At 40.3% G+C, this 22,970-nt stretch overlaps 1 protein-coding gene across 1 annotated transcript in view; it reads right to left on the bottom strand.

Annotated features, from left to right (window-relative positions):
• The window catches only part of TEX26 (testis expressed 26), a 46,363-nt gene that overhangs the window by 3,627 nt on the left and 19,766 nt on the right, over nucleotides 1-22,970 (bottom strand). Inside the window, exons 3-6 of the mRNA XM_023751297.1 lie at nucleotides 12,537-12,702; nucleotides 11,133-11,286; nucleotides 4,594-4,770; nucleotides 2,392-2,553 (exon numbers count right to left, since the gene is read on the bottom strand). Of these exons, the coding sequence (XP_023607065.1) occupies nucleotides 2,392-2,553; nucleotides 4,594-4,770; nucleotides 11,133-11,286; nucleotides 12,537-12,702 (659 nt within the window). The remainder of the gene's footprint in view (nucleotides 1-2,391; nucleotides 2,554-4,593; nucleotides 4,771-11,132; nucleotides 11,287-12,536; nucleotides 12,703-22,970) is intronic.

Below are 22,970 nucleotides of genomic sequence, written 5' to 3'. Positions count from 1 at the left end.
TTTCTCAGTCCCGCTTCACCCCGCCACCTCCCCAGCCCCTGACTTAGGCCATTATACTGATCCTTCCCCTTCCCCTCTCTCGTTCAAACTAAACCTGAATGGGCTCCTGTGCTAAGAGGTATAATCCTATAAAATAACTGAAGCTGTGGTGATAAATCAACCTAACATACCTGCCCAGTTTGCATTCTCTTGCATACCTAGTCAGCTCTGCCACAAATGAGCTCTGCTGAGATATTTGCCAGAAAAGCATTAGTGTCATCCCAGACAGTGGACATGACAAGAGGTTTTGGCTTCAGAATTCAAGGGAGCCTCCTACTTGCTTGCCAGCCTCTGGCACAGCTGGCATTGATGAGCAGGCCACTCTAAAGCAAAGCTAAGAAAGAAAAACTAGAACCCACTGGAAGCAAATCCTACATGACTCAAGTCAGTGCAAAGTAGCAAGGCTGCAGGGCCTGAGCATTGGGGTGCCTGCCCTCAGTGCTGTCCCAAGGGACCCAGGGAAGCAGGTCAGCTAAGAAGAAACCCATGCCCAGACTGGCCCCAAAGCTACCTTGTCAGGTAACAGGTCATGTCTCAACTGTCCAGGGAGAAAAGCTCAACTGGGGACAGTGTTTCTGTGAAGGATCAGTTTACCCAAGGAAGTGGAGCAGAGGCTGCCAGAGCACTCTAAGGAGTGTTTATTCACACTCAGGACACATGGCCGAGGCTCTGATTGCAAATGACACACAGACAAGAACAGAGGGGCCCAGCAGCCTGCATGGTTTCCATGTGGGCAGAGAAGGGACAGCTCTATCTGTGTCCCAAGTTCTGGGCAGATGGGAGCATCTGCCTCCGTAAGACAGAAATACTCAATCTACAGGTCAAACAGATGGTGGCTTCTAGAGGTGAGCTCAGCCCTGATAAAATGTAGATGATGGTTTTATACATCTGAACCCAAACTGGCGAAAGGCTCAAAGAGCAGGCTTGGCCCACTGCACACTTCTGCTCTGCCTCCTGGGAAGATCTGAGATGGACTCTATCTTTCAAGGAGCCCCTCGATGTCTTTCTGAGTGTCATACTGGCCCAGAGGCATTTGTTAACAGGAATTAAGTTCCCGATGGGAAATACAGACTTTTGCTTCTGCCTTAGAGTGAGGCAGGACATCTGCTGCTGGTACCTTTTTGAGATCCAACACTCAAGCTCTTTTACGGGTCTTTAGGGCATCAGCCCTTAGTCTGTGAGGGTGGAAGGTACCCCTCACAGACAGACACACACACACACACACACACACACACACACACACACACACAAGCACATTCACACACATCCCCTTTTTAGTCTTGCCTCCAGCAGGGTTTCAGTCTGGTGTGGAGCAGCAAATCCACGAATAAAAGAGTTTCATCAAGGATTTCAGAAGAAGCTCTTCTGATCATGGCTGCTGACAGAAACTGGGGACCCGAGAGAAGGTGGAAGGTTACTGAGTAGCTGGTAGTTCTTCTGAGTTCAAGCCTGACCACAGGGCACGGAACAAGGCAGTGACCACCACATAGCCTAGAACACAGGTAGGGCGAACGAGATGGTCCACTAGGTGCAAGGAGGAATACTATAACCCCTATTATGTTTGCTCTTATTTCCTCCTCCCACATTTTTTCTGATTTATAATAAACATAATACATTAGTTTAGTGGTATATGTATACACGTTAAATAAATATACATGTCTGCATTGGTCATGTGCTTAAAAATGAGGAATCATAGGGCATGAACAATAGCATCGGGTGCTAAGAGGCATCTGTCAGATGAGTATCATTTCCTCCCCTCCAATTCCTCTTCTCTGAGTTCACACTTTCCATGTCCGGACTGGCCAGTTGCCCTGAGATGTTCCCAAGTAGATTCCTGTCACTAGGCCCCAACCTGGGATAAGTCCTTGTTACATAGAGTGGGTCAGCAGGTACTGGGGATGGCACTTACTCTCTTTGAGGATATGACATGTGAAAATACTCATGTACCCTAAAACACCTGTCACAGAAAAGTACTACCAAACAGGAAAAAGAGATTACACAGAATAAAAGAAATCTATGAGACAGCACACACAGCCACTGGAGAAAACCATTAACTATAAGCAAAAGTCACCCTGGAACAATTCAGCCACAGGCAAGTAAGGTTAGAAATGAATGAAAAGCTTTGTTTCCTTTTTAATAAGTGGGAATATAGTTACTGGGGCCTCTTTTAAGGGAAATTTATTTTCAATGGGTTGAGGTTTGCACAAAAACTATGGAAACTTTGAGGCAATATTTTTCTTTTTGTGAACATTTAACTACAGTGTCTGGAAGTTGGAACAATTTCTATTTCGTGTAAAACAATGTATTATGACCTGTAAATTCATGAACAAGTAACTCAAGACCTCATCTTACCTTTGCAGGAAACACTTTGCAGGTACTCGGTTACTTGAGAGGGAGTAAATGAGTTCAAGATCATTAAGAAATCCAGGTAGGCTTTCCCGTAGTCACTCTGGTATATGGTCTGCTTCTTGGTGCGGTCCTGATTCTTCATGTGGCTGCATAGTACGGAAGGGACTAGGGGGACACCAGGGAAGGAAAGACAGATGTTGTCACCAAACAAGGCACCTCTGCCTTTATTGGCGGAGCACGCCCCGACAGCCCTGAGTCCAACCTGATGTCTACTTAATGGTGCGGGAACAGGAGGCATTGTGTGAGTGACGCGGGTAGGCAGTGACTGGGACTCAGCACTGTTACTGTGGGAGTGGGAGGAGTTGGAGATGATCACCAGAAGGTTGAGTTTGACCACTAATTTCAGAAAAGAAGTTTTCCCTGGAATCAACTCTTCTGCAGGTCAGCATGTTAGGAGGATAGCATTTGCCTCCTGCTTTGTTTCCCTTTCATGCCATCTCCTGGGAAGACTGGGACTCACACATAAAGAGGCCTCCACCAGGTGCCATACGAGGAGCAGTTTGGAACAAGGATGACATCGACAGTCAGCACTCATTGCACATTCAGACTAATGGAGGTGTGAGGTGCCGGCCACTTACATTTGATCCTGAACACTGCTCATTTAATGTGGGTTCTAGTAGTCATGGAGTTACCCAAAAAATAAATAAATAAAAGCAATTAAGATGATGTGAGAATCTGTCCACAATTTGTCCAATCTTTGTAAACCAGGAGAACACCTTAAATACTGCTTCAGTTCCAAGTTGCCTCCTTGAAATGAACCATAGGCCTGATGGAGGGACTGGGTAGGTGAGGGGACTGGACACCACATCTGAGTAGTATTTTTAGGGTCTGAAAGTGCTTTTAGTGCAAGAGACTTAGAAGCCATGTACTAAGGTGTTCATAGAACAATAGATTTATACTCTGTGGGAAGAAGAAAAATTGGCTAGAAGTTGAGCAAGAAAGATTCTAACTGTTCAGAATGTTCAAACAGTTAAAATATCTAAGAATGAAAGAGCTCCTTGGGAATGAGTACTCCTCTGAAGAGTCTGAGCAGGGATGATATCACCCCTTGGAAAGTATGGTTTAGCAGTGACTCACATAGGAAGTGAGAATCTAGAACAAGTCACTTCTCGGCTACCTTCTAACCCCAGATGCTGAGCATCTGTTCTGTGATTTCTGTGTAAAGTACTACTTGGTCCCAACTCAATGCCAGGAATCAATCACTATCTCAAAATGACACCCAACTCTCAACCAGCAGTGTGGAGGTGGCTGGGTCACGGAACTTTTTCTGTTGAAAGCAGTAGAAATCTCAGTCACATACACACCCACCTCTTAAATATGAAGTTGCTTGAAGGGTGTGCCTTGTGGATAAACTTTCAGTGAATAATTGACAAGACAATTTGATTCCCACCTAATCTCTTTTCCTATAAATTTATAGAAACTGAATTCTTCCTTTCACATTATGATGGAGGGGGGTGTCCCCCAATCCCGACACCTGTCCCTCCCAGGCTGAGGATGCACTCATTTCTTGGAATAAGCAGTCATTTCTCTTTGAGACTTACTCATTCCCTGAATTTGAGGGGGGGTACTATGGAGGCATAGTTTTAATTCCATTCAGGGATCACTGTCATTCTCTGAGACTCTTATTAAGATTAAGAGGAATCTTTAAGCAAGAGGATAACATCTATGAAGTTGCTTAATTTTTGTTTGTTTGCTTTTCTTTTTTGTTAACAGAAGCAAAATTTAGTGATAGATGGACTCCCCCTAACAGGGAGGGGACCCAAAGTGGTTGCCCTAAAGTTGCTTGAAAAGCTATAGGTGAGCCCTAATTGGTTTGGCTCAGTGGATAGAGCATTAGCCCACAGACTAAAAGGTCATGGGTTTGATTATGGTCAAGGGCATGTACCTCGGTTGCAGGCTCAATCCCAGGCACCAGTCAGAGTGCACGAGGTAGGCAACCAATCAATGTGTCTCTCTCACATCAATGTTTCTATCTATCTTCCTCTCCCCCTCCTTTCCACTCTCTCTAAAAATTAATGGAAAAATGTCCTCGGGTGAGCATTAACATCAACAACAACAAAAGTGAAAGCAGATGAGAAAAAAATAAAAAATTGTAAAAAGCTACATGTGAAAAATAAAATAAATAAAAGCTACAGGTGCACTTACCTAGACCCTGAGAAGCGATTGGTGGGCGTGAGTTGCATCCATATTTGAAACTAAAATCCTGAAACTCAGGAATTTTAGCTGGAACTTGGTAATTGCGTCGAAATTCGGTGTCTGTGGGGTGGGAAAGTAACTTTTTCCGTTCCAGAAACATCTGAGAACTTTGCTTAATCTTCTGAGCTGGGGTGAGGTTGGAAACAAAAGGCAATGATTACTCCTTGTCAGTTATTTCTAAATAGCATCATATTCTCATTCCACTTAGCTTCTGGCAGTAGCTTCCAATTTATCACACTAAACCTCACTCTTTTTATATTTACTGGTATGGTCAATTTCAATCAAGAAATAATTTTCTGCTTTATCAGGCACAGGAAGTATACGCTCAAGTGATTAGAAGCAGTTTCTAATGAATACATGTTTTGTTGGTTAGGAGTACTCTTTGTTCTCAAAAGGCATTCCTCCCTCCAGCAGGCCTGTCTTGTCCTTGGGGCAGGGTTAGGGAGCAGGGAGAGGTGCTTTAGATAGGGCTAGGGTTGCCATATAAAACAGGATGCCAGTTAAATTTGAATTTCAAATAATGTATAATTTTTAGGGTAAGATTAGGTAAGTACTCAGTATTTATCTACTTTATATCATTCAAATTTAACTGGACATCTTGTATTCTTATTTGCTGCACCTGACAGCCCTAGATGGAGCATTGTATATCATCCCCATTACCACTCAAAGCTTATTCCTTACTGTGGAGGGTTAGGTAACATCATTGTTGTTAGTGGACAATACCACTATTATTTCTTTGAAATAAATCTGCTAACAAATATTCTATAATCATTATCTACTAGAGGCCCAGCGCACGAAATTCGTGCGGGGGGGTTGGGGGCGGGGGGGAGGTCCCTCAGCCCAGCCTGCACCCTTTCCAATCCAGGATCCCTCTCACAATCTGGAACCACTGGCTTCTAAGTTCTTACCTGCCTGCCTGCCTGATGCCCCTAAATGCTCCCCTGCTGGCCTGATGGCCCTTAACTGCTCTTTCCTGCTGACCTGATCCCCCTAACTGCTCCCCCCTGCTGGCCTGATCCCCCTATCTGCTCTCCCCTCCTGGCCTGATCGCCCTAACTGCCTATCTGGTCTCCCTTCCTTGCCTGATTACCCTAACTGCCTATCTGCTCTCCCCTCCTGGTCTGATCCCCCTAACTGCCTATCTGCTCTCCCCTCCTCTCTGCGTGCTTTGGACCCCTGGCGCAGGCATGCTGAGAGCTCTCCGCCATGGCCCTGTCCCCGTTACATGATGGTGTCCCAGCCAATTTGCATATTCCTCTATTATTAGTATAAATATTCATTAGATATTTATTAAGCACTAATTGAATGCTAAGTTTCATAGCACTCAACCAGATTCTAGAGGAGATGGTCATAACCTTCTCACTTACATGAGTTCACCTTTAATTCTTGCTACAAAATGTTGGTTCAGAAGCATACACCCCCAACTTTATTCAGGACAAAGATGTTAAAACCATGGATGTCATAAGCAATGTCCAAAGGGTGCCAATTACTATTGAAACTAAAGTGAATTCTTGTTCCCAATTAGTTTTTCTTTTTTATGTGCCCTTTTTCCCCGATTGACCGCCCCCCACGATTTCTGCCCCCAGAACAAGCCACCACCGCCCCAGTGTCTGTGTCCATTGGTTATGCTAATATGCATGCATACAAGTCCTTTGGTTGATCTCTAACCCCTCCGTTCTGCCTTCTCTCTGAGGTTTTTCAATAGGTCTTTTCAAAATACATTCAAATGTACATTGTACATCACACAATATGTGATGTTATCTACTGGCACCCAGGAGCATTTTGTTATTGATTTTTTAAAAATTATCTCTGTCTAGATCAGCATGCTTTTAATTTAGATGACTCAGGAAGAGAGGATGTGGGTACTCAATGACCCTCATAATGAACCTATAAGCTGCCTCAGGAGAATACAAGGTTATAGAGAGGAGGAAACTCTAGAGCTCAAAATCAGAGATCTCTTAAAATATTTTGGAAAATCATCTGGGATTTTTCCTTGTAAACACCATCTATAACTTGGATTCTATAAATTACTAATAGCTTCATAGGAGAAAAACAAATTCCTATTGAAATACTTGATGTTCCTACTCAAAAGCAAATGTGTTTAGTTCCTATATGTGTTCTGTGCCAAGGTTAGAGATAATTAAGCCATTGTTCTACCTTAAGATAACCTCAAATAAGCATGATTAGAAAAAAAGATACAGTACAAACACATGTGGAATGTGATGTCTTGCAAGTATAACACTTAGATAAATAATTATTACATGGAGATAATGCATCAGAAATAACTGGGATGATTTTTCCAAATTATATCTGCTGAACCTCATCCCAGACATCGAGAATTTCTAGCAGTGGGAATCAGGCACTTATATTGTGAATAATCTTCTCATATGATTAAGAATCACTGATTCAGAGCCTTGAATAGGTGCTACAGAAGCCCAGAGAGAGTGTAATGAGCTCTATTATGGAAAGGGAAGAAAGATGAGAATTAAAAGGCAGACATAACAAAAGGAGTGCTTTGACAAAGGATCAACACTGAAGCAAAAGGTACACAGTGTGTTCATGAAATGTAGTCTGTCTGCCGGGAGTGGAAGGTATGCAGGGCAGGGAAAAGTAGCTTAGGGGGAAGCAGGAGAGATAAGTTAGGAACCAGGCTCTGAAGGTTATGGAGGGGTTGGTCTATGTGGACCAGGATGGACCAACACAGAAGTAGAGCAATTGGAGATGAAGACCCAGAAAACACAATAATTGGGGCCTAGACTTACCCAGAGTTTCTTTGAAGAAAAAGATTGTTATATTCTTTATTGATCCTTAGTACTTTTCACAGTAATAGACCTCATTAAATATTTACTAAGTTAATGAGTGAACAAAAGAAAAATTAGAACATAATTGCTGTCGATTAGCAGTTAATCTGAAGCACACACTAATGACTGCATATGTAATAAATGCATAAAATAATTCTCAGTTATTAGTTCTCAACTAATGCTTTCATTGCCTTTATAAAATGTCATGTTAATGATTTTCTTCAGCATTATTAAGGAGAGAAGTTCCTGATACAAAGGGGCCCAACCAACACCTGAATTCCCTATAGTGGTGCTGAAGCATGGACAGACAAGACAAGCTGGCCCAAAGCTAACCACCCTCCAAGGCCAGCATCACCCCTCTCCTCAGGAGCTCAGGTCCCACTGGGTTCTTTTCCATTTGATAATGGTGACAAATACTACATCACTTAGAGCCCAAAGGGAGAGACTGGCTCCTTTAAGATTAGGTGTGGCATCTGTTGAAAGGTCCAATCCAAAAGTGAACTTACAGCAAGGACCATTCAAAACCACTAGGACCCTTGGCACATAATCTACAGCCAAGTGAGAACCAATTCTGTTGCTTTTATTTGCTATTATAAGTCATCTAAGCAGAGTTCTCCAAGCCTGATTTTTTTGAGGAAAAAGTACCTTTTAGTGCTTCTCACTCATTCACCATAATTCAATTATGAGTACACTCAGGTAATACATGATCCCTGAGCTTCCAAAACTTAAAGTACTGCATTAGAGAAACAGATACCCCCCCCCTCAAAAATAGATAATTACAATCTATGTGATAAATGCTGCAGAAGAGGAACTATAAAAACATATGGAAAGGCCATTGATCCAAACTTGGGGGATGAGAGAAGACTACTGGGAGAAAATCAGCTTGCATTTAGACCTAAATGATGAATGGACATGGGCTAAAAGAAGAAAGGGAGAGGCAGTTCACAGAGAAGCAGCAGTGTGTGTGAAGTGTGAGGCTGCAGGGGGCTTGGTGAGTCTGGAGGATGGAAAACAATCAGTCTCATAGTGTGGGGACTGGTGAGGGGAAATGCTGGAGCAGTGGGCAAGAACCAGATTGCACAGGACCCTGATGACAATGGGGAGTCATTGAAGGATGTTAAACTGGAAAGTGATGTAATTTATACTCACTATGGCTAAAGGATGGACAATGAACTAGAGGAGACAAAACCAGAAAAGGGAGTGGGATTAGAGGTCTTTCAAGGGAGAGATGAACGAAGGCAGTGGCTATGGAGAGAGAGAGAGAGAGAGAGAGAGAGAAGCAAATGGAATTACGAGATTTAGAAGAGTGTCTTGACAGGTCTTTGGCATTTATTTTCACAAGAACACATGGTAATTTGCACATACTGAAAGGACAACTTTGATTGGAAGCTCAATGACATTCTTTAAGAATATTGGCATTTCTGATGTTTTTCCATGACCCTTAATGTTTATCTACAATATGGAGATATTTTGATCTTATCCCCTTTCTAACCAGAGACTTATTTAGTGCAAACTTGAATCAAAGGAGTTCTGGTTTCTGGCACACCAGTTAACAGAAGGGTGTAGTGAGATTCTAGACCAGAGAAAAAGGAGGATTCAGGAACAGTATGCACAGCAAGCAGGAAGCTCTCAGCCCCTTCCCCAGTCCTGCTCTCAGAATACAACAACCAATGTTTACCTAAGTCAAGCACCAGACAACAAGCCCCATCTCTGTATGTAGTTTCCAATCAGATGTGAGTACCTCCAATCAGATTTTGTGAACCCTGTAGCTTAATATTTTAAGTAAATACACTCTAAGAAAAAAAAGTCCAGAAAAGTGAGACTTAAGTTTTATTAGTTTCATAGTAAATCTGCCTTCACTCCCTTGTAAATGTGAACAAAAAGCCCCTAGATTTTCACTAGACCATTAAGACACAGAGAAAAATAGAGATTAAGCAAAGAACAGATAAAAGCACTAAAAAGTATATCATAAATATCCTAAAATTTATGAGAATTGCTGTATCACAAAACAAGAACAGAATATTATTTTTAGAAAATAATCAGAGAGGAGAAGAAGAGAACTTGGAAATTTAAGACATAAAGAATTGGATTAAAAAGTAAAAAACATTTTCATTAAACATGATAAAAATACAAAGAGAAAGATAGTAGGAGAGAAAATGTAAGAAAATTGAAGGATAAAACCAACTCATAGGAGTCCCAGAAGAGAACAGAGAAAAGAAATGGGAGAAAAATACGGAAAAAGTATATGGGAACAATTTCTAAAATCAAAGGTCATAAGTCTCCAGATTTAAAAAATCTCTGTTTGTCCAACATAATAAATGAGATTCTCAGTAATGCATGCAAATGTGAAATTTTACAGTATCCAGAATAAAGAGAAGGTCTTAAAAACTTCCAGGAAAAAAAATATGAAAGAATCAGGAATCAAAATGACATCAGTCTTTTACATACCAGTCCTGGGTGCTAGAAGTCATTTGAGGGACTTGAGGGAAAATGATATTCATCTTAGAATTCTATACCCAGACAAACTATCAACAAATATAATGAAAGAAAAAAAGACATTTTCATATTGGTAAGAACATACTCAAAAAGTTCCTTCTACACCCCCTTTAATAGGAAGCTACTAGAAGATGTGTCTTAGCAAAATGAGGGAAGGGAAATATGTGGACTCAGGAAATGAGATACAGGGCAGGAAGAGGCCAAAGAAATGCCCGAATGATGAAAAAGTACCAGGACACAGTTGGGTGGCAAATTTACAGAACAACTCTTCTAGATTAGAGGAAATTGAAGGTGTCAGTTCTCCAGTAAAATCTCAAACTGATACAATGTCTGAAACTGTATTTGGGGAAAATCTTGGTAAGTGTGTGACAAAGTATTTGAAAAAAATTAGTGACAGGTGCATAGAAAAGTAAACAAATGAAAAAAGGTTATTAATTCTGGTAGAAAAAAAGTGAAAAGAGACATAATCATAAAATAACACCTGGCTCAGTGGTAAATATTTACATATTATATCATATCACAATCATAATATAACACCTAACATTTTAATTAACCAAAATTTTATAATATAATTATTTTGAGAGGATGGATGGAGGAAGAGTGAGGAAGGGTTATAGGAGAGAGAAATCCTCAACTGCCATATAAGAAAGTCAGTTATAATGTTTAAAATTTATGAACAAAAAAATAGCAGAATGAGCACAGTATTTTAAAATGCAGAGGGGGACATAAGAAAAAACAGTTGAAATGACTGAAAATGATTATCAATGTGTAGTAGGACTGGGCATAGACGGGTGGGTAAAGAAACTGCTGCTATGCATTATGAGCTTGTAGGGAATTATTTTTAAGTATATGCATGAACTGGTTTAATGAAAGTTCTAATTTTAAAGAATAGTAAATAAGCAGTTCAGAATTGGAAATAGGATGTTTAACTTAACACCTTCATCTTCACCTGGCTCACTTGTCTTTGTCCTTCATCCCAAGAAGACTTTCCTGGACTCTCTCCCAGGTCCAGCTAGATGTCCCATTGTTCACACCTACAGCATCCTGCACTTCTCACAACATGCAGCATTTCATACTTGACTGTATCTGTTGGTAAACTGCAGTTTTCCCATGTCTCTCCTGTGAGTTCCTTGAACTGGGACTCCAGTGCCTAGCGCATTAGCAGTAAAGAAGAGAAATGGGCACACTTACCTTCGGCTCTGTCCACAAAGTCTCGCCTAGTATGGGAAATAAACTGATTAGATACAGCGTTCCTGACCTTGTCCATCGAAGCAGCGATTTTCCAAGGGAAGTACCTCTTCACTGATGTTGAGTGAACTGGAGGTAGTGTCCAGTGAAAGAAGTCCTATCAATAAAAACACAATTTTGTCCACAAAGTCTCTCCTAGTATGGGAAGTAAACTGATTTGATACAGCCTTCCTGACCTCGTCCATTGAAGCAGCGATTTTCCAAGGGAGGTTGCTCTTCACTGGTATTGAGTGACGTGGAGGTAGTGTCCAGTGAGAGAAGTCCTATGAATAAAAACACAATTTTCAAGAAAATCCACATGGTTTCACCTAATGGTTCGTGTGTGCATGCATGTGTGTACATATTCTTTTAAGCCTTCCCAGGTTCAGCTAGATGTCCCATTGTGCGCACCATGCAGATTCTGTGCCTGTCCACAGGATACACCAGTTTACAAAGCTATCAGTTTACACGGTACTTTATCACTTCTTTAACTTTTACATTAATGAAAAATATTTCATTGTAAAGTCCAAAGAATTGTGCCTCCAACTAGAAATATTCAGGCAAGACCAGAGGAAGAGAAGACCCGTGAATTTTAGCTCTGGCCACAGGAAAGACAGCTGCTGTTTTGCCTTGGGAGCCCCAAGTCTTCTCTCCTATTTGTCTCCAAAGAGATTTATGATTATAAAACTTAGAACTTCCACTACCTTTCTATCTTCCCTCTCTTTTCTCTTGCTTCCTATTTCCATGAGAAAATTGAAGCCAATGAAGAGAACTTACACAGCACACCACATCACCTGTCAGCTACCACATCTGTGTTGGCAGATGAGTTGCTGGGTCACCCAGCAGGTGATCCCACCTGGTACCCTAAAGCCTGCATTTAGTCTACTCCAGCACATTACCAACAATTCTCACCTCTCTCTTGCAACTTCCATTCCTCCCTCTCTCCTGGGAGGTTACCATCAGTACCGGAGCCTGCCTTTATTTCTCCTATCTTAAAAAGAAAACTCTCTTCATCCTATTTCTCCTCTAGTTACTAAAATATTTCTCAGTTTGCCTTTACACTGAAATCCCTCAAAGGGATACTCACTGTCCCAAATTTGTCTTTCAAGTCTCTTTTAATCTTCAAGTTCCCTCTCCATCCCCTTCTTTCCCTTATAATTTCTCTATGTAAATTTCATTTTAATTTTTTCATTTTAAAATGAGGGGCCAGGGAAGAAGTAGTTAGAAATAAATGTGAAAAGGTGGACAAAAGAGTCTAAGAAGAACCATAACTGTAGATGATGAAGGATCTTTGTGATATATTCAAACTCTCGGTATTGGATTATCGATACAGTATTAAATTAAATAGATATGTAGGTATTATCTTACTTGACTGGAGTGAGAATTGTGACTCCCAATCTCTCTTGGAGTCCTAGCTTTGATAAAATCTTCTTTAGAACGTAACTTCCAAATGTACTCATCATTGTATTGTGTCCGATTGTGAAGAGAATCACTAAGTGAATATGTATATCCTAATCTTCGGATGCTTTTTTGACTACAAGAAAAGATGGTGTAAATTAGAGTAAGGGATTAAATACAAAGTCTCACAACAGCACACATCAAATAATTTTAGTTGTTACATATTTTTTTAAGATTGGCTGGCTTAAGACTCAGTGCCAAAAAGTAAAAAGTAATTATTGGACACCAGAAAAATGGTGGTGTGAGAAAGCCCCTTGCCCTCTCCTCCTGAAATTTCAACAAGTTAAACAACTATAATTCAACAAAGTAATCCCTTCTCAACACAGACTCACTATTGAGAGACCCATGCATTGAAACATCTAAAGATGGGCAACTGGAAATAAAAAAATGGGAAGACAAGAAGGGAGGAAAGCACAGAAAGCCCACAGATGCAGCCCTGAAGCCTAATGGCTCAGCTGGCCAGGAGAGGGCAGAAATCTGGCAGTAGCAGGGGCTTCATTTGGCCAGAAGGAACAGAGAGCTGTAGAGGGGCAGCCCAGCATGGAAGGGATGAACAATGTCTGAATCAGCAGATGCTTGACAGAGAATGGGGTTTTGCTGTGCAGCTCTCCACTATTGGGCCAGAGGTGGTGTTTCAGACAAAGAAATGGAACCACAGAGCCCTGCCACTGCTTGGACTCCCCAAACCCGCCTCCTGTTGCCCTTGTAGTTGGATCCAGGAGCATATTATCTATAAACCAAGAGCTATTACAGTAGAACTGCTGTTTCCCCCTGTGACTGATCCCAGGAGGAGAGCTTGGGGTGGGATCCCATGGAGGTCAGGGGTTGCCATTAGAGTGAGGCAAAGCAAACCCCACCCCCAAGCAGTGCAGCTGTACTGTCTGACAGAAGCCACAGAGGTTCAAGATTGGGAGATCAGAGAGGTAAAAAAATATTGCGATTTCGTGCCATTTACTAGAAATAGTAGAAAGAACTCTTCAGAGATAAATGCATAGGCAAAGGAGGACAGCAAATACCATGGATAACCTCAGTAACTACGATGACCAGAAAGAAAATGAACAATCTCCAGAAAGCAAGCTGGAACACATGGAAATATGTGATATAAATGACAGAGATTTCAAGATTGCAGTTTTGAAAATACTTAACAAGATGCAAGAAAATACAGACAGGCAATTCAATGCACTCAGAAAACAAATCGATAAACAAAATGAGAATTTTACCAAAAAGATTAAAACTTTAAAAAAGAACCAATCAGGTCCTAGCTGGTTTGGCTCAGTGGATAGAGCGTCGGCCTATGGACTAAAGGGTCACAGGTTCGATTCCAGCCAAGGACACATGCCTGGATTGTGGGCTCGACCCCCTCCCTCCCAGTAGGGGGCGTGCAGGAGGCAGCCAGTCAATGATTCTCTCTCATCATTGATGTTTCTATCTCTCTATCCCTCTCCCTTCCTCTCTGAAATCAATAAAAACATTAAAAAAAAAAGAACCAATCAGAAATCCTGGAAATGAAGCATTCAATTAAGGAGATTAAGAGTAAACTACTGAGCATAGAAAACAGAGCTAACCAGATGGAGGAAAGAATTAGTGATATTGAGGGTAGTAATCTAGCAATGAGAACTATCTGATTCCATCCAAAAAAAAAAATCAATACTAGAATTATAGCCATTGCAGAGGAGGAGGAGGAGAGAGAGCATGGAACAAAGATTCTATTCAAACAAATAGTGAATGAGAACTTTCCAAACCTATGGAAAGAATTAGGTACTTGAATCTAAGAAGCAAACAGAACAGGGCCTTTTTGGGTTGAAATAAGAAGATTGAAATTCAACCCAAAAAGGCCCTCTTCAAGACACTTTGTATTAAAGCTGTCAAAAATTAATGATAAAGAAAAAAATTCTCAAAGCAGCCAGGAAAAGAAGGAAAACCCATCAGAATTTTATCTGATGTCTCAGCAGAAACTGCACAAGCCAGAATAGCGTGGAACCAAATATTCAAACATTTGAAAGAGAGAAATCACTTGTCATGAATAATATATCCAGTAAAATTATCCTTTAAATATGAAGGAGAAATAAAGATGTTCCCAGGCATACAGCAGCTGAGGGATTTAATAACCAGAAAACCTCCATTGTAAGAAATACTCAAGGAAGTTATCCTCCTGAAACAAAGAACATAAGGTCACAACACTACAAGTAAGAGCACCAAAAAACTTACAGCATAAGCAGGGGTAATTTGTGACAACAAAAACATAAAAAAGGAGGAGGTAAAGATCTGAACTGGCAAATGGAGATAAAGATCAGATGCACTCATAGATAAAAAAAAAGCTATGGTATATATGCAAGTTTATTTTTTATAAACCTAATGGTTACCATACAAAAAATCCCCAAACCATGACACCTAGCTTAAAAAAAGAGGAAATAAGTATGAACCACCACCAAACAAAAACAACAGACAGAAACACAAAGGAAAAGAACCAATGGAGGCACAGAGCTAACAGAAAACCAAAGACAAAATAGCTATAGAAAATCCTCATACATCAATAATTACCCTAAATGTAAATAGTCTGAATTCACCAATAAAGAGACATAGAGTAGCAGAGTGGATCAAAAAACAAAACCCAACCATATTCTGCCTATAAGAGAAATATCTAAACTTCAAACACAAAGGAGATTTAAAGTAAAAGGGTGGAAAATGATTCTCCAAGCAAATAGCATCCACAGAAAAGCAGGTGTCGCCATACTTATATCTAACAAAATAGATTTCAAGATAACAAGAGACAAATATGGACACTTTATAATGATAAAGGGGATACTTATCAAGAAAACATAACACTAGTTAATATATATGCACCCAACCAAGGAGCACTGAAATATATAAAACAGATACTCACAGAATTAAAGGGAGAAACAGATCAAAACACAACCATAGTTGGGGACCTTAGTACTCCATTGACAGCTCTAGACAGATCAACCAAACATAAAATCAATAAAGAAATATCAGCCTTAAATGAAACACTAGACCAAATGAACATAATTGACATTTATAGAACCTTTTCTCCAAGAACATCAGATTATACATTCTTCTCCAGTGCACATGGAGCATTCTCAAGGATAGATCATAAGTTGAATCATAAAACTAGCATCAAAATATGTAAGAAGATTGAAATTATACCAAGCATATTCTCTGACAACAATGCCTTGAAATTAGAAATCAACTGCATAAAGGAGGTACAAGTACATGGAGATTAAACAAAATACTACTAAAAAATGACTGAGTTGAATAAGAAATAAAAGATAAGATAAAAAGATGTAGAGACAAATGAGAATGACAATATAATATATCAAAGCATTTGTGATGCAACGAAAGCAGTAATAAGAGGGAAGTTTATATCATTACAGGCCTACCTCAAGAAACAAGAGACCCCCAAGTAAACAAACTAACATCACATCTTAAAGAACTAGAGAAAGAACAACAAAAGAAACCCAAAAACAGCAGAAGAATCTATACTAATAAAAGGGTAATATGCTAATTAGACCAGGAGACCTTCTGGGAGACCGGCCAGGAGGGCAGTTGGAGGCCATGAGGCCAGCAGAGGAGGGCAGTTGGGGGCCATGAGGCGGGCTGGAAAGGGCAGTTGGGGGCCATCAGGCTGGCTGGGGAGGGCAGTTGGGGGCCATCAGGCTGGCTGGGGAGGGCAGTTGGGGTCCATGAGGCTGGCAGGGGAGGACAGTTGGGAGTGATCAGGCCGGCCGGGGCGGGGGGGGGGGGGCGGGGGCGGGGAGGCAGGACAGAAGGCCGACAGGCAGAGTGGTTAGGGGCGATTGGGCAGGCAGGCAGGTGAGCAGTTAGGAGCCAGCGGTCCCGGATTGCGAGAGGGATGTCTGACTGCCAGCAGCCGGACATCCTCCGAGGGGTCCCAGATTGGAGAGGGTACAAGCTGGGCTGAGGGATACTGCCCCCATGCATGAATTTCATGCACCAGGCCAATAGTGGAAATAATAAAAATTAGAGGAGAACTGAGTGAAATAGAGAACAAGAAGACTATACAAAAATATTTAATAAAACAAAGAGCTGGTTCTTTGAAAAGATTAATAAAATTTACAAACCCCTGGCTAGACTCACTACAGAAAAAAAAGGAGAAAGACCCATATAAACAAAAACAGAAATGAGAGAGGATAAGTCACCACAGATATTACAGATAAACAAAGGATCATAACCTAGAAGAAATGGATAAGGTCCTAGAATTATATAACCTTCCCAGTCTAAATGATGAAGAATTGGAAACTCTAAATAGACCTATCAGTAGTGAGGAAATGGAAACAACCATCAAAAACTTCTCAAAAAACAAAAGTCCTGGACCAGGTGGCTTCACCGGTGAATTCTACCAAACGTTCAAAAATATTTAAAACCTATCCTTTTCAAATTCATCCATGAAATCGAAGAAGAGGCAATACTTCTTAACAGATTCTATGAGGTCAACATAACCCTGAAACCAAAACCTGGCAAAGATAACACAAAGAAAGAAACTACAGACCAATAGCTCTGATAAATACAGATGCAAAATTCCTAAACAAAATACTAGCAAATTGAGTACAACAGAACATAAAAAAAAAATAACACATTGCAATCAAATGGGGTTCGTTCCAGGGGAACAAGGATGATTCAACATGCACAAATCAATCAGTGTAATACACCACATTAACAAAAGTATAAAAATCATATGATCTTAACAATAGATACAGAAAAAGCATTGATATGATACAACATCCATTTATGATTAAAACACTCAATAAAATATGAATTGAAGGAAAGTACCTCAACATAATAAAGGCCATTGATAATAAATCCTTAGTTATTGGCAAAAAAAAAATGAAAGGTTTTTCTCTAAGATCAGGAACAAAACAAGATGTCCACTCTCACCACTCATATTCAACACAGTGCTGGAAATCCTACCCAGAGCAATAAGGTAAGAGAAATAACTAAAATGCACTCACATAAAAAAAGGAAGAAGCAAAAACTATTACTTTTTGCAGGTGACATGATTCTGTATATAGAAAGCCCTAAAGATTCCACAAAAACTATTGGAAAGAATAAATAAATACAGTCAAGTTGCAAGATACAAAATCTATGTGCAATAATCCATTGCCTTCTTGTATATTAACAATAAAACTTCAGAAAGAGAAATGAAAAAAACAATTCCTTCTGCAATTGCAACCAAAAGAATAAAATGCCTAGGAATAAACTTAACAAAGAACATGAAAGACCTATATACTGAAAATTACAAAGCATTCTTAAAAGAGATTAAAAACAAACAATAGAAACTATGCCATCTTGAAGGGGAGAGCTTCTGTGACTAGGAGTCCAGCCTCACCAACACCCAGACTGGCCTTAGATACCACCTGGGACCACTCTGGCCAAAGACCTGCTACCTCAGCTGCAGACCCATGGACACTGGGACACCAGCCTCCCTGGGTGCAGGCTTCTCTGAGTCTCAGAGTGCACAATCCTCCCAACAGCCCGCTGCCACCACCACAAGCCCTGTGTGTCCCAGTGCCCAAGCACTCAGATGACTCTCAGGGTGCACAACCCAACTGCCAACCCACTGCTGCGGCCACATACCCTGCATGCCCCAGCACATGGGCACTCTGGTGAATCTTGGGGTACACAACCCTCCTGCCGCTACAGCCACAGGTGCTTCATGTCCCGATGACTGGGTTCTCCATTGATTCTCAGGGTGTGCTACCCTCATGCCAACCAGATGCTTCATCCAGGGCCCCTTTCCCCACTCCCCCTGCCCCCATGTCCCAGATCCTGGACCCTGGTGACTCTCGAGGTGCGCAACCCTCACGTCAACCCGCTGCTATGGTCACAGGCCCTGTGCATCCTGGTGCCTGGGCCCTCCAGTGACTCTTGTGGTGCATGACCCTTCTGCCTAGCCCTCCACTTCAGCCACAGGCCCCGTGTGACTCAGCACTTGGACCCTTCAGTGAGAGCAAAAATAGGGAGAAAAAGAAACAACCCACAAGAAAATAAAAGGGGGGATTGCCAGAAAATGAAAGTAAGTCATGCAATATGTCAGAAAAAGTATTCAGAGTAAGGGTCATACAGTTCATAAACTGGATGGATGAGAAAATCAACAACTTCTGTAAGAATCAAGAGGTAATAAAAAATTATATAGCTATAATAAAAACACAATAGAAGGTTTACCAGTAGACTAGAAAAAACAGAGGACTGAATTAGTGAATTAGAAGACAGGGTAAAGAAACACACCCAATCTGAACAGCTATTGGAGAGAAAAAATAGAAAGCAGGAGGAGAGCCTAAGGGAGCTTTGGGACAACATGAAACAAAGTAACATACATATAATAGGGGTGCCAGAAAAACAAGAAGAGAAGCAAAGATTAGAAAACCTATTTGAAGAAATAATGACAGAAAACTTCCCTGATATGAGGAAGAAAAAAGTCACACAAGCACACAGTCCCAAACAAGATGAACCCCCAAAACACCGACACCAAGACACATAGTAATTACAATGGCAAATGTTAATGACAGAGAGAATCTTAAAGGCTGCAAGAGAGAGACAAAGAGTTACCTACAAGGGATCTACCATTAGATTATCAAATTATTTCTCAACAGACATACATCAGGCCAGAAGGGAATGGAATGAAGTATACAAAGTGATGCAAAGCAAGGGACTGTATCCAAGAATATTCTATCCAGCAAGGCTATCATTCAAAATTGAAGGGGAAATCAGGAGCTTCACAGACAAAAGAAGGCTCAGGGAGTTTATCACTACCAAGCCAGCAATGCAAGAAATGCTAAAGGGACTTTTGTAAAAAGAAGAAACTGAAAGGGAAGAAGGAACATGAGTATAAAGAATAAAAATTGCTACAAACAAGTACCTATCAATAATAACCTTTAACGTAAATGGACTAAATGTTCCAATCTAAAGACATAGAGTGGCTGAATGGATAAGAAAACATGACCCATACATATACTCTCTACAAGAGACCCACCTCAGAACAGGGGACTCACACATATTGAAATTGAAGGGATGGAAAAATATTTTTCAGGCAAATGAAAATGAAATTTAAAAAAAGCTAAGGTAGCAATACTTATATCTGACAAAATTGACCTCAAAGTGAAGGCCATAAAAGGAGATAAGGAAGGCCACTTCATAATACTAAAGGGATCAATACAAGAGTATATAACTCTGGTAAACATATATGCACCCAATGCAGGAGCACCCAAATACATAAAAAAACTTCTGAAAGATATCAAGGGAAGGATCAACAGGAATACAATCATAGTAGGGGACTTTAATACCCCATTGACATCACTAGATAAATCCTCCAGACAAAAAACTCAGCAAAAAACTTCAATCCTAAACGACTCCCTCAGATCAGATGGACTTAATCGACATCTTCAGAATATTTCACCCTAAAGCTACAGAATATACATTCTTCTCATGTGACATGTGACATTTTCAAAGATAGACCACATATTGGGACATAGGCAAAGTCTCTTCAAATTCAAGAAGATAGAAATTATATCAAGCATGTTCTCAGATCACAATGGTATAATATTAGAAATAAATGACAATAAAAACAATAAAAAAATTCAAACACTTGGAGGCAAAATAACATCTTATTAAACAACTAGTGGCCTGGTGCACAAATTCACGGCGGGGTGGGGTCCAGTCAACCCGCCCAGGCTGGCAAGGGGGAGGGGCTACAGGCAGTTGGCCAGCCAGCTCCGCCCCCAATCGGGGTTGGGGGGGTGCGATTGGGGGCAGGGCTGGCTGGGGGGAAGGGCTACAGGAGGTTGGTCAGCCAGCTCCGCCCCCAACCAGGGCTGGGGGGACCAATCAGGGGCGGGACCAGCCAGTGGGGCGGGGAGGCAATCAGGGCCCGGGTCAGGCTGGTTGGCTGCCACAGTGTGTGTCATAGCCACCAGTCCTTCCAGTTGTTCTGGTTATTCTGCTGTTCCAGTCACTGAGCTTTTATATATATAGATGATTGGGTTACCCAAGAGATTAAAGAAGAAATAAAAAACATCCTGGAAATAAATGATAATGAAAACACAACAATCCAAAATGTAATGGACACAGTGAGTGCAGTCCTGAGAGAAAAGTTCATAGCATTAGACCTACCTCAAAAAATAAGAAAAACTGGTAATAAATTATCTAACTCTAACACTTAAAAGAATTAGAAAGAGGGCAACAAGAAAAGCCCAGAGAGAGCAGAAGGAAGGAAATAATAAAGATCAGAGTGCAAAAACATGACATAGAGACCAAGAAATTAAAACAAAAGATCAATAAAACCAAGAGTTGGTTCTTTGAAAAGAAAAACAAGATTGATGAACCTCTAGCCAGGCTCACCGAGTGTCAAAGAGAGAGGACCCAAGTAAACTAAATCAGAAATGAAAGAGATAAAATAACAACAGACCCTACAGAAATACAAAGGATTGTAAAAAATACTATGAACAACTCTATTTCAACAAAGTGGTCAACCTAGAAAAAATGAACATATTCCTAGAAAAATACAACCTTTCAAAACTCAATCAGGAAGAATCAAAAATTCTGAATAGGATGATAACTATGGAGAAAAGTGAAGCAGTAATCAAAAACCTTCCAGCAAACAAAAGCCCGGGGCCAGAAGGCTTCACAGGGAAGTTTTACCAACCATTCAAAGAAGAACTAAAACCTATCCTCCTCAGACTATTCCAAACATTTAAAGAGGAAGCAATACTTCCACACTCTTTTTTTGAAGACAGCATTACCCTAATCCCAAAACCAGATAAAGACACTACAAAGAAAGAGAATTACAGGCCAATATCTCTGATGAATATAGATGCTAAAATCCTCAAAAAAATTATAGCGAATCAGATCCAGCATTTCATTAGAAAGATCATACACCATGACCAAGTGGGATTTATTCTGGGGATGCCAGGATGGTACAATGTCCACAAATAATAAACATGATACATCACATAAACAAATGGAGAGATAAAAATCACATAATTATATCAATTGATGCAGAAAAAGCATTTGACAAAATCCAACACCCTTTCTTGATAAAAAAAAAAAACTCTGAGAAAAGTGGGAATAGAGGGATCATACCTCATCATAATAAAAACCTTATATGGAAAACCTACAGACAACCTCATACTCAATGAACAAAACCTAAAACCATTTCCCCTAAGAAAAGAAACAAGATAGGGAGGCCCACTGTCACCACTCCTGTTCAACATAGTCTGAAAGTGCTAGCCATAGTGATTAGATAAGAAGAAAAAATAAAAGGCATCCAAATTAGAAGAGAAGGTGTAAAACTATCATTATTCACAGATGACATGATATTGTACATAGGAAACCCTAAAGACTCCATCAAAAACTACTAGATTTAATAAATGAATTTGGCAATGTAGCAGGATATAAAATTAACACCCAGAAATGTATGGCTTTTTTATACACCAATAATGATCTCACAGAAAAAGAAACAAACAAACAAAAATCCAATTTACTATTGCACCAAAAAAAATTAAGATACCTAGGAATAAACTTAACTAAGGAGGTAAAAGACCTGTACTCAGAAAACTACAGGACATTGAAAAAAGAGATAAAGAACACATAAACAAATGGAAGAACATACCATGTTCATGGATTTGTAGAATCAACATCATTAAGATGTCCATAGTACCCAAAGCAATCTATAAATGTAATGCAATCCCCCTTAAAATACCAATGGCATATTTCACAGAGCTAGAATAAACTCTCCAAAAAGTTATATGGAACAAAAAAAGACAAGACCCCGAATAACCTCAGCAATCTTGAGAAAGAACAACAAAGTTAGAGGAATCACAATACCAGATATCAAGCTATATTACAAAGCCACTGTTCTCAAAACTGCCTGGTCCTGGCACAAGAACAGACATATAGACCAATGGAACAGAACAGAGAACCCAAAAATTGACCCAAGCCATTATGCTCAATTAATATTTGACAAAGGAGGCAAGAACATACAATGGAGTTAAGACAGTCTCTTCAATAAATGGTGTTAGGAAAATTGGACAGATACAGGCAAAAATATGAAACTAGACCACCAACTTACATCATACACAAAAATAAACTCAAAATGGATAAAAGACTTAAAAGTAAGATGGGAAACCATAAAAATCTTAGAAGAATCCCTAGGTAGCAAAATATCAGACATATGTTATAGTAATATCTTTACAGATACAGCTCCTAGGGAAATGGAAACTAAAGAGAAAATAAACAAATGGGTCTACATCAAAATTAAAAGATTCTTCACAGCAAAAGAAACCATCAACAAAGCAACAAGAAAGCCCACTG

This window comes from Myotis lucifugus, unplaced genomic scaffold (assembly GCF_000147115.1).
Source record: "Myotis lucifugus unplaced genomic scaffold, Myoluc2.0 scaffold_19, whole genome shotgun sequence".
Classification (NCBI taxonomy): Eukaryota; Metazoa; Chordata; class Mammalia; order Chiroptera; family Vespertilionidae; genus Myotis; species Myotis lucifugus.
Note: the sequence above shows the minus strand (reverse complement) of the source record. Positions and strands in the feature narration are given on the sequence as shown.